Consider the following 13,407-nt stretch of genomic DNA (forward strand, 5'->3'; position numbering starts at 1 on the left):
AATTTCAAAGGGCCATAACTCTGTGAAAAATCATCCGACCAGAACCCGCTGATAATATGCACATCTCCTCTTGGTAGTGAAGCTGCCCATAAGTTTCATTGAATGCCAGTCATTAGTTACTGAGAAATAGCCCCGACAAGAATTGCACTTTATGTACAGTTAATGGAAAATTTCAAAGGGATATAACTCTGTGAAAAATCATCCGACCAGAACCTGCTGATAATATGCACATCTCCTCTTAGTAGTGAAGCTTCCCATAAGTTTCATTGAATTCCGGTCATTAGTTGCTGAGAAATAGCCCGGACAAAAATTGTGCACAGACGGACGGACAGACAAAGCGGCGACTCTATGCTCCCCCCAAAATACATTTTTGGGGTAGCATAAAAAATTCATTATAATATAGTGGCTTCATTACATAGAATTATAGACACATAAAAACAAAATAAGATTTGAGGTCTATTTTCATTCCTGAGTTATCAAATAACTTATAAATAAAGGTATGGTAAGTTTTTAAATATAACAAAGTTTTTTTTTAAATAAACAAGCAATTCAGCAATCCAATCTTTAAAAATTGAAACTACTACAACTGAACAGCTGCACTCAGTGTTGAAAGAGAACATGTGTTAAAGATACAAGCTTAGAATGATTTAAAATTGGTACATCTTCCAGTGTTCAGGTAGAACAATTATTGATTATATAGTAATTTATTTTAAAACAGTTTACAAATACAAATATATAATTGGCCAGCTGGGAAAGAAACCACCTACGGTAATCAAAATAACAATATTTTTGCAGATCAAAATCATTCCCGATGCACCATGAAAATACCTTAAGTATTCAAAGTATTAACATGGAATCCAGAAAAGGCTTGTTTTTTGTCATGAATATTTGATTAATGAGTAATTGATCTTGCATAATACTGACAACTGGAAAAGAAGAATACAGCTCAAAAATATTACATCCATTAATGACAATGACATAAGGTTGAATGGAAAGCAGTCAATACATTAATATCAATAATTTGCAATCTGAAAAATGAACCACTTCTTAAAACACACGTAATTTCATGGCTGAAAAGTACTTTGTTGAGATTCTCCTAAATATTCAGCACTTCCTCAGGTAAAACATATCTACAAAATGTTTGCAATAATACGACAAAAGAAATAAACAAGAAAAGCTAAACCATGTTTAAACTCATAGATGTAAAGCTAATACATTAAGTCTCTCCATCTCTCTATATGTTTGCATGGAATTTGAACCCATTATGTATGACAAATGCTACAATTATTTATTATTCAAATATAGGAGAGAACAAATGTCGGCCTGAAAACCAAGCTAATTTATATTAACATACATGAATAATATTACAAATACTGCACCATATGGCACTGAATTGTAGCACCAGTATAAATGTCAAGGCAATAAACCCGGGTGTTTGGTACCAGTTGGATAAAATATTCCATGAAAAATATAGAATTTAAATAACTACAGTTGCTTATAATTTCAACAAAACAACAGTGAACAAAAATGTTAGTATCTGTATTGCACAAGTCGATTCTTTTTTTCATTAATACTGGGGACTAGCAGTTCACTACTAAATGCTCTCTTTATATTGCTAATCACTGTAAAAGTAAATAATAAAAACCTAAGTAATAACAAACAAGAGATGTGTTTGTCAGAAACACAATGCCCCCTACTGCGTCGCTTTGAAATAAAATTTCAATATATCATTTGGCTGGTTTAGAAATTATCTCCCTTTTAAAGCTTATTACTTCCTTTGGATTGTATTTTTTGACTTATGACCTTGAAGGATGACCTTGATCTTTTACCACTTAAAATCTGCAGCTTCATGTTACACATGCATGCCAAATATAAGTTGCTATCTTCAATATACAAAAAGTTATGACCAAACTTTAACTCTTTACCACTTAGATACATATTTTGACGCGTTTGTAGTCCCAAGAAAGTAACATATATACTAGAAATGGCGCGGCAGAGGCCGACGCGTATCCCCACGCCGAATGTTTGACCTAGATGTGCCCCAGGGTTGGTAATGGGGCCATGCATAGCTGAGATTGACCGTATTGTCATAAGAGAAGTTCATCATCAATTAGAAGTGAATTGGTGTAGAAATTAAGAAGTTATAGTAAAAGGCAATTTTGGGTGGGTGTGACATATGTGGGCAGGGCGCCCCAGGGTTGGTAATTGTGCCATGCATAGTTGAGATTGACCGTATTGTCATAAGAGAAGTTCAGTATCAATTTGAAGTGAATCGGTGTAGAAATGAAGAAATTATAGTAAAAGGCAATTTTGGGCGGGTGTGGTCTATGTGGGCGGGGCCCCAGGGTTGGTAATGGGGCCATGCATAGTTGAGATTGACCGTATTGTCATAAGAGAGGTTCAGTATCAATTTGAAGTGAATCGGTGTAGAAATGAAGAAATTATAGTAAAAGGCAATTTTGGGTGGGTGTGGTCTATGTGGGCGGGGCGCCCCAGGGTTGGTAATGGGGCCATGCATAGTTGAGATTGACGTTATTGTCATAAGAGAAGTTCAATATCAATTTGAAGTGAATCGGTGTAGAAATGAAGAAATTATAGTAAAGGCAATTTTGGGTGGGTGTGGTCTATGTGGGCGGGGCCCCAGGGTTGGTTATGGGGCCATGCATAGTTGAGATTGACCCTAATGTCATAAGAGAAGTTCAGTATCAATTTGAAGTGAATCCGTGTAGAAATGAAAAAATTATAGTAAATGGAATTTTTTGGTGGGTGTGGCCTATGTGGGCGGGCGCCCCAGGGTTAGGATTGGGGCCATGCATAGTTAAATTGACCCTAATGTCATAACAAAAGTTCAGTATCAATTTGAAGTGAATCCGTGTAGAAATGAAAAAATTATAGTAAATGGAAATTTTTGGTGGGTGTGGCCTATGTGGGCGGGGCGCCCCAGGGTTGGGAATGGGGCCATGCATGGTTGAGATTGACCGTATTGTCATAAGAGAGGTCCAGTATCAATTTGAAGTGAATCGGTGTAGAAATAAAGAAGTAAATGTAAAATAACCTAAAAAATGAGTGATAATTTCTGACGCGGCCCCACCCCAACCGCTATAACTTTTGACCCAGGGGTCAGATCAAAATTCCAAATAGTGCAGGGTCGCACATATGCTCATAGCTACCATGTGTGTAAGTTTCAAGGTTCTAGTGCTTTTAGTGTAGGAGGAGATAGTGGCCAGGACGGACGGACAGACAGACAGACAGACGGACGGACGGACGGACAGCGGAGATAACCACAATATCCCCACCTTTTTTTCAAAAAGCGTGGGGATAATAAAAACCTTTCTTACTAGATTCAAGTTTTAAAGGCTTCATTTCCAATCCTTAGATACTGATGAGCAGCAAACAGCATAACACCTGAACAGTCTGCAAGTAACTCGCAGGCTGTTCTGGTTTTATGCTGTTTGCACATAGTCATTTTCAGTTTTCCTCTGAGTGGGAAAGGGTTAACTAAGGGTAAAAATACAATGATATTTGACCTTTGACCTTGAAGGATGACCTTGACTTTTCACCACTCAAAATGTGCAGCTCCATGAGATACACATGCATGACAAATATGAAGTTGCTATCTTCAATATTGCAAAAGTTATCATACTTTAACCAAGGTTAAAGTTTTGGGACAGAATGACAGACAGGTAAAAAACAATACATGTATACCCCCTCTTCTTCGAAGTAAGGGGCATAAAAACACACTATTTCAGCAGTATTAAACACATTTTATAAACAAAATAATACTATTATAACAAAAACACAGCAGCATACTGTAAATTTAGTTTTTATGTAAAGCTTATAGACATGCCACTAGGCAGAGGGTAAAAACAACTGTATTTTAAAACAGTTACCAATCAAACATGCGACATCATGTTCTTTCATTGTTAAAGGACAGGCTAATTTAATATCCTATTGAAAGTCTGGTTCAGCAGGGTAGTTACAACCAAAGTACTTGATAACAACCCGTGAAGCATAGGAACCACACCGAATACATTCATCAAGCGACTTTCCCTGAGCAAGCTGGGACAGAAATCCCCCAACAAAGGCATCCCCACAGCCATTTGTATCCTTAATCTCTTCCCGTGGAATAGCCTTCACTGGGTATTCCGTCACCTTACCCCCGCAGGCAACTATGGTGGGGTCACGTCCCTGAGTAAACACAACAATTCTTTCCCTTTGATTGTTGTACTTTGGAAGACAAACAGTCTTGGCTGCCATTTCTTTAACATCCGATGTGTTAAAGCCCATGAGGTCTGAAAATGTCTTAGCCTCATCCCCGTTGCCAAACAAAACATCAACATAACGCATGAGATCTAGATCTTTGTCTGCAAAATATTGGCAGAGGAAGGTAGCATGAAGATTCATAATAACTGTTTTGTTAGATTCCGCAGCATGCTCAACAAGTTTTTTTACTGAAGCCATGCTCACTGGTAAAAAGAAGCCGCCTATGTAGTAAAACCGAGCATGTTTCACTAGTTCCCAATTTTCTGGTATATCGAGGAAGCTGACAGTAAACTTTCCAGCTGCTCCCAGTTCAGTCACGAGTGACCGATCCTCCCCTGTGATGACTGCTCCACATCTCCCTGTGTTGAAGCCCTCTACCACTTGGTACCTCACATTCACACCCACATTCTCTGCAGTAGTCCTGAGGATTTGAGCAAACTTGTCATTGCCAACACATCCAAAGAAGGTTGTAGCGTTTGGGCGTCCCAGGATCCATTGTGCCACACGGATGCTATTCTGGGTTGCCCCACCAGGAAGAAAAGATGGCTTAAATTCATCCAACATAACATGATACATCTCCTTGTGTTTGTCACTGGCAATTATGGCATCGTTAGGTTTCAGGCCAAACCTTTTCAAGAATTTCTCATCAGTCACTACTGTAATGTCAAGCAATGAGTTTCCGATGCCCATCAAAACTCCCTCCTGTACTGGATGACCTTGCCGCGACATGGTTGAAGTGTACTTCTGAAATGTGCACAATTATTTTTTCAGAATGCCTTTAAGGCCTATATTCAGCCTTTATTTGACCCCCACCCGTCTAAAACATGTGCATTGTATTTTAATGAATCTGCAACCCACTGAGGTCACAGATCAGCAAACATTATCAGAAGTTAGCAATACAATAAATGTACATGTATTGATTTGAATCGATAAGATGATAGACATTTAGAGATATTTTAGGTGCATAATAAATAAGAATGAGTGGCATAATAATAAATGGACCTGGCATTACTTAAACTAGGTCTTTAAAATTTTACCCAAACAAAAGTTATGAGTACACTTAACTTTAAAAGTTAAAAGGCCTTGGTCTTGTGGAATAGTCATATGTGATAGTAAAAGAAGTTACAGTTATACATGTATGATTTACAATTTTACATGCAATGCGATATAGTCGAAAGCCACGTGCACACGGTAACTATTGTTGACATTTTATTTTTAAATATGTAAATAAGGTTATACTATTATCCCTTCACCTTTGTTGGCTCCAAATGAAATTCCACATCAATTTCAAAATCCATCGGCATTGTTGGTACTATTGTGTTTTTAGTTTATTTAATTCATAAACAATTGTCCTGCTAGTTGTAACTGCTCCGTGACCTACTTAATAATCTAAGCCTTATCAGCACTTCCGTTGTAAGCAACAAACTGTAAACATTTTAAAGAGGTCATTTACCACAGCAATCCTCAGTAGATACACCTACCTCAAACTGAAAGTAAAATCGTCTGGTAGAGCAAAGCGTCTGAGTGATCCGGATCGATTTTCCAAGTTTCGCTTCAAAATTCCTTTGCAAACAGAATTGAAATGGCCCGCGATCGTAGCTATTATAGAAGTCTCTCCGCACAATGCGAAGCAAGTTCTTGACAGTCAGCATTCCGTGAATAATCACCACATCACAGACAAGTCAGAACAATGCCTGGCAATTTGCCTGTCACTAGTTGCCTAAATTTATTGCAGTTTACACTACTCACTGTATAGTAATATAGGTATCATACATGTACACATAACGATAGCGGCACTAACCCTGACATAAGTCCCATCAGGTTTTCGAGTTAAACAACTGTAAAGCCTTTCATCAATGTTTACTCATATTACAGTAGTGAAACTGATAATTAACCGGAACAACGTACATGTAACCCATAAACAAGGTGGCCTATATCCGTGTGTATTCACGTGTGATATGTTTCTTTGACTCACAACCTTGAAAGAGATTGATCAGTAGATGAGTTGTTTCTTTGAAAATAAATATCGTACCACAAGATATTCGGCGTCTGAAATAATTGTAATACACACTAGACAAATAAATTAAGTTCGAATAAGCATATTTTAAATAATACCATCAAATGACCACAAATTATACGCAATATTACAATCACTCAGTAACACAGGTGGTTAGCGTGTGGCTATGATATTTATTAGTGAAAACATCATTTTGAATGATAAATAATCATATTATAACGAAAAATTAAATTTTAGGGAAAAAAAATCACTATCAAATATATATATAACGAAATAAAAAGTAGTCTGAATGAAACGCTTGATATTCTTTCTAGTAAATCAAATTAACAGAAACGAACTTATATCAATGCATAACTGTTAAACTGAACAAGAAATATCTTTCACAAAAGTTATACGGCGTTTATTGTGGTCGGTGTTTATGAACGATACAAAGCTATATCTATGAGATCAAAAATAGCGAATGCCTTTTTTCTGCGCAGTTCTTAGCTGCATCACACGCAAATCAATTACGGGGTGTTGCGCCGGATTTCGTGCTTCATTTCTTTTTATTAGATATTATTACTCAAGATATCTATATTTACAGAATAGAAAAACACAAGAAGCATGAAAATAAATGAAAGCATACAGGTCAGCCGGCAACACTCCAATCTTATTTGATTTCATTATCAACGGTATCGTGAATCATCATGCTCATGCTTTATAAATTGGTCTATATGGATAAATATTTCTAATTAAATTAAACAAATTTGGTCCTTGTCATGCAATTGTTAAACATTAACAATCTTTGATTGACATACCATAATAATATCGCCAAATATCTTTATTTAGTATCTTTCTGATCAAAATAAAATTAAAGTGCACAAAGTTTACGCGATAGCGTTTATATTACGATTTCTGTAACTGACCACAAACTGACCTTGATACCTTGCGGGAAAGAATGCAATGCAATAAAGTGATGTAACAATTCCACTGCTGGAACGACGGCTTGTTAAAACCTTTAAACATTTACATGTTTAACGGTCAAATTTCGAAAACAATTTTAAATATTTTCGTTAACGCGTTTATCGGGTTACTGAACAATAATACATATATGATCTAAAATGTATGAGTGCACAGAATGCAATATCGTAGTAATTACCAAATATGAGAACACAGCCTTTAAATAAAAAACGCTCTGGCGCTGACACATTCTTCTAAATAAAAAGGGGCAAACATTCTGTATTGATGTCGAGAAATGAGTGTGAAACTGCTCTATCTCTTAAACCTTATCATTAGAGATACAATTGTGTCATGCTGAATACGTAGTTAACATCGTTGCTAAACGAACAATAGTATTCCTTTTCATACGCTATACTTGCCAAAAATAGAAAGTCGATGGAATGACATATAAATGTTAATGCAAAATCTGTTTATAGATTGGTACGTTTTCTACTGCGAAAAGTTTCAGGCCTACCGTCGGGCAATTTTATAATCAAATTGATAGGTCGCTTACAAAGGTCAGGATAAGGCGAAAAGCTGGCGTATACAGCTTCGCCGAAAAAAGGTGCATTCCCTTATATATGAGGCAAAGGACAGAACAATTAATTCGTTCTTTATTTGACCGTGCGAGGTTTTTCTTGTCTCTAATACAGTATGTAGCAGTTAATATGATGCCACTCTATGTTCATAACGCTATAATTAGCCATTATTCGTGTAAGCACATGCGAGGTGCATATTATGTCATGAACTTTCAATGTGAATCTATTCTCGCATTGCTTAGATGATTCTTTCGCAAACATCTTTCGTTTATCAATTGCACATTCTCTGACAAGTAACATGTGTAAACGTACGCCGTGACCAACTTTTTGGCTTCCTTCAAGAGAGAGAGATATCAAGACTATTTCGCCGCTTCGTTCACTACTTCGCTCTGAGGTTTTCTCTTCCAGCGCACTGTAAAAAGGTGTGAGCTGTAAAGTCTGTAATACGGTGTGCGAGCGTATGTACGTTCTACGGAGTAGGCTTAAACGGTAGGTCACAGAGACAATTAAAGGCATGTTTTGGTTGTTTTAATTAATAATAAAACATTCCGGTTTGTGCTTTACTTGCTTATCATATATTGTAACCAGTATATTTGTTCAAGTGACTCTGAGTATCTACCGGTAATCAGAAGTCACGTCATCACACGTCTTTACGACTATACCTGTTTGCCTTTTGTTTTCATCTCATTGAATGCGCCCCGTAATGCGTCGGTTATATCTGTTTTAGCCAGCCTGTTTTAAGCCTATCAAATTTCACTTGAGGTAACTTTAAGTTTACTATTAAGAACAAATAGTGTCAAGATAACAAAGAAATCGTTTAATTATCTTAACATAAATGTTTTCCGTCGCGAAATCGTTCCTGAAAGCCCGAATAGGTTGTCGAAATTTGCCATTTTGCTTGAAAATTAATACAGTTTGACTTCAATTTCCTATCGAAAAGTATTATGCTTAGGTGTTCAATTTACAAGACACAATGAAATTTTTTAAGACCCGCGTCATGCTAAAATGGTTCTTACGCAATATGCGACCAGCGTTGCTGTAGCCCAGTCTGTTCATCTCGCCGTGTGGTCTGGGCAGGAGGTTTCTACTGGGACCATAAAGCCTTGAGTGATTTCGTAGCGGACAGCAAAGCTCCTGGCCAGACTGCGCAGACTGGGATTGAGCAACGCGGACAGAAACGCCAGTAGACCCATTTTCGCATGACGCGGCTCTTAAAGTGTCATTTGAATGTGTGGAAAGAAAACTGCCCGATATTCAAATAGAAAGATACCATATAGTTGGATGGTCAAGAAATAAACTTATAATAAGCCTTTAAAGGACACATTTGATGTGTTCTCCCTAGTATATTTTTTCTCTGCAACACAGATATATGTACACTTTATAATTATGTTTTGTTCTTATTGCTCAAGATGAAATATGATGTATTTGTTGTAAATTGTATTATGTTATAAGACCTTGTTAAAAAAAAGAAATGTATTATAAATTGCATATTATGTAATTTTATCTTATGAATTTCTTAACAAGTCTATCTTCTTAAAATAAAGGTTTTATTATTATTATAATAATAATTATTATTATATTATTACAAACATGCAACGTGGTACTAAAGTATTGCTTGAAAAAAGCGTCAAGAGCGTCGTCAAACGATTACAACACGTGTCTCTTTGGCAGTTTGCTTTATTTTTGCGGCTAAAATATATGTAAATATAAAGTAATTTATGAACTTCGACAGTGCAGTGAAAGGCGAAAACAAAAGCATGTTTATACACTCAATGGCTCTTCTTACCCAACACTTTCATATGTATGCCCTCCCCACGGGTTCACCTGGGTGGAAGGCTTTAAGATTTGTATTTGTCCGTCCAATACCCAGAGTAGTAAAACAGTAAGAAAGCCAGGCATTTGTGTTTTGAAGTCCTCTGTAATCACATGATGGATATTGCTTATACTTGTACAGTTATTATATGGGTGATGATCATTAAGAAAGTAACTTTGGCTGCAACGATTTTGGACTGAAATCTGTCCCTTTGTTTCTCCACTAGAATATGTAGTCCCAATTGCTTTTTTAATTAGCTCATATTTACATACTAGATGCATTCTTCTCAAACTTTCACAGCTGAATGACTTCATGTGTACATTATGGCTAATAACGAGCTTTGGCAGATGTATGGCATTTTTCTTTTCTTTTTTTTCCACTATAAAGTTAAACAATCACAAAATGTTTGTGTTTTTATCAAACTTGTCAAGTACTGGTTGTTTGCAAAAACTTTGCAAATTGAATTACCTTTAAATGAAGATGATCTTAATGCAAGCAATAGTGTCTGCGACTTATTTTAGTTGAAATATGCCCCTAGGAATTTTTATGACATTGTAGATAAGTCCACTGTGTCTGTGTCCACTGTGTCTGTCTCCAAACACGTGTTGTGGGGGATCAGTGTCTGTGACACATTTTTAGTCAATGTTTTTTCAATAATCTACCGACATTATCTAAAAGCATCAAACAAGCAAGAAAAGTTTTGTTTAGTCTTTATGTTAAAATTAGAAATTTAAACTTACCTCCATAGGTGATATTTGATACAAGAGGGCCATGATGGCCCTGAATCGCTCACCTGACTAACCTTTTAGCTCCCATTTGGGAAAAATATATACTTTTTTCCATTGGGAATGGGTTCGGTTACCGGACCCGATTTTGAATGAAAAAAAACACTGCTACATCAACTTAAATTCTATCAGACCCATATACAATCCCAAGAAAGATTTAATTAATTAATACATTCTGACAAAATGTCATTAAGATGTGATAAAAACTGTGACCTCTTTCATCTACACAAGGTTTTACTAGAATTGGCCCGGTGACTTAATTTTTGACCCCAGATGACCCATATACGATCCAAAATCAGATACCATACTTCATTAAGACCTGATGAAAACTATGACCTCTATTGTGTACACAAGGTTTTTGTATGATTTGACCTAGTGACCTAGTTTTTACCCTAGATGACCAAAATATAATCCCAACCCAGATTTCATCAAGATTAACATTCTGGCCAAATTTAATTAAGTTTGGATGAAAACTGTGACCTCTACTGTCTACAAATTTATTTATTTTAATTTGACCTAGTGACCTTTTTTTTTGACTATAGACGACCCAAATTCAATCCCAACACAGATTTTAACAAGACAAACATTCTGACAATATTTCATAAAGATTGGATGAAAACTGTGACCTGTATTGTCTACACAAGTGTTTTCTATGATTTGACCTAGTGACCTAGTTTCTGACCCCAGATGACCAAAATACAATCCCAATCCAGATTTTATCAAGATAAACATTTTGACCAAATTTCATAAAGATTGATAAAACTGTGACCTCTATTGTCTACACAAGGTTTTTCTATTATTTAACCTAGTGACCTAGTTTTTGACCTAGTGACCTAGTTTTTGACCCCAGATGACCCAAATACAATCACAACCCAGATTTCATCAAGATAAACATTCTGACCAAATTTCATAAGATTGGATGAAAACTGTGACCTCTACTGTCTACACAAACAAATTGTTGACGTTTTTCTATTATTTGACCTAGTGACCTAGTTTTTGACCCAAGATGACCCAAATATAATCCCAACCCAGATTAAATCAAGATAAACATTCTGACCAAATTTCATACAGACTGGATGAAAACTGCGACTTCTATTGTCTACACAAGGTTTTTCTATTATTTGACTAAGTGACCTAGTTTTTGACCTAGTGACCTAGTTTTTGACCCCAGATGACCCAAATACAATCCCAACCCAGATTCCATCAAGATAAACATTCTGACCAAATTTCATAAAGATTGGATGAAAACTGTGACCTCTACTGTCTACACAAACAATTTGTTGACGGACACACGCAAACACGCACGCACACACGCAGGCACACACGCACAACAGACGCCGGACATCACACGGTCACATAAGCTCACCATGTCACTTCTTGACAGGTGAGCTAAAAAATAGTGTCCCAATTTTTTGCATGAGAGACTTGGGCATTTCTTGATTCAAATTGTATTGAAAAAATACCCATACACATATTGCTTGTTAAAAGGGCATATAAAGTAATTTACCTCTTAATGAAGACATGTTTGAAAACCATGCAAATTCCTTAAGGAATAACAATGGTGTATGTTTTGAAATCTGTAAGAAAAATATAAAACCATGCCAAACACATTTTTTTCAATAGATACCTATGATGGAATTTGCACTCTACAAAAAAAGTGCTCATGCGAAAAGATGTACTCCATGTGAATAATTCATTTGATTACTTCTACTGCTTGGTCAACAGCTGGAGTGTGCACATCGCAACCGCAGCCTGAGTCACTTGGAGATAATCTACTTGAAGACTTCTCAGAAGAATTGCACAGCTGGGTGGTAACTGCCTGTAGCTGGATAGGGGTTTCCCTACATCATCGGTACCTTCATACCTAGATCCGGACGTCCTCTCTCGCTAACTCCCATTACTTGGAAGAATAGCCGAGTTAGATGGAAATTGACGGTGGGTGGATAGGGGTTTCTCTACATTGTTGTCAGAGGGACGGAGAAGCGGGGTAGCAGAAGTAGATGGACCAGGCAAACCTGGAGCAGCGATGCAGACCAGGACTTGAAGGAGGTGGCCTTATGAAGATTGGACCCAGGACGGCAGTATTCAGTAAGCTCAACCTGCTAGGAAGACTGTTCTGGGGCTCCAGTGGACGACAAGAACAGCCATAAAGGCAGCACAGCACGCAAGGAAAATGTTAATGTGGATTGTCAGCAAGAACTGGGCAAAGTTGCCTTGTCCCCTCGTGGCAAGGTGACCAGAATTGTTTGAATTGTCTTCTGCTGAACATTAAGATCTCATTGGCCACCGTGTATTGGTCAATTTGGATCAAAGTAATTTAAAAAAAAATCTTGAATCAAAATCTTGTGCACTTCACATTTCATCAATTAGATCTATCTAACTATTAAGTTTCAAGTTCATGCCTCATTCCTTGTTTAAGATCTTGACAAAACGCAAGTACAATATTAACAAAGGGATGTAACTCTTACTATTGCCAATTAAAAGTCAAATTGAAGAAAAGAAATCTTAGCAGTTTGTCCTGCATGGCTTGAAAGGAATTCAACCTTTAACACTTGGTCTGGAGTATATTGATAACTGTATTCACCATTAACAAAATTGTAAGTACATGTAATTAAGCATGATTGGCAAAAGGTCAAGAGCAGGAACCTGGCTCGTATGTTAAAGGTCAAGGTCAAACGATCCAAGATACCATATTGATATTACATTTATACATGTACGGTGTATCGCAAAATGAATAGGCCTTTTCTTAAGAATGGGTCAAACAAAACAAGACACAACTTACCCTGTCTCCTAGAAAGATCTCCCACTGTTTGATGGGCTGAACAATGGGCATCTTTTTCCTCACCATTTGGGCGGAGATGTTCATATTGGAATAGGCTGGGTACTGGTTATGATACCACTGCTGGGGCACTCGATTATCCCGTTGGGTCTCCCACCCTGAGAGTGGCCGCCACACATCTGGACCCTGGCAACATGTGTGAAATATGGTGGTTAGTTGAGTCGTGTTCTGAG

General features: G+C 37.0%; 2 protein-coding genes across 7 annotated transcripts in view; one reads left to right on the top strand and one right to left on the bottom strand.

Moving 5' to 3' along the window:
* The window catches only part of LOC127878163 (uncharacterized), a 30,931-nt gene that overhangs the window by 13,210 nt on the left and 4,314 nt on the right, over window positions 1–13,407 (bottom strand). For 3 of the 6 annotated variants that reach the window (XM_052424617.1, XM_052424618.1, XM_052424619.1), the window contains exon 3: window positions 13,178–13,360. In XM_052424617.1, coding sequence (XP_052280577.1) covers window positions 13,178–13,360 — 183 coding nt within the window. The other 3 variants (XM_052424614.1, XM_052424615.1, XM_052424620.1) reach the window with 3 other exon arrangements.
* Window positions 8,165–13,407, top strand: part of LOC127878149 (nucleolar protein 6-like) — a 57,864-nt gene continuing 52,621 nt past the window's right edge. Inside the window, exon 1 of the mRNA XM_052424587.1 lies at window positions 8,165–8,286. The gene's annotated coding sequence lies outside the window, so the exon portion shown is untranslated. The remainder of the gene's footprint in view (window positions 8,287–13,407) is intronic.

Source organism: Dreissena polymorpha, chromosome 4 (assembly GCF_020536995.1).
Source record: "Dreissena polymorpha isolate Duluth1 chromosome 4, UMN_Dpol_1.0, whole genome shotgun sequence".
NCBI classification, from domain to species: Eukaryota; Metazoa; Mollusca; class Bivalvia; order Myida; family Dreissenidae; genus Dreissena; species Dreissena polymorpha.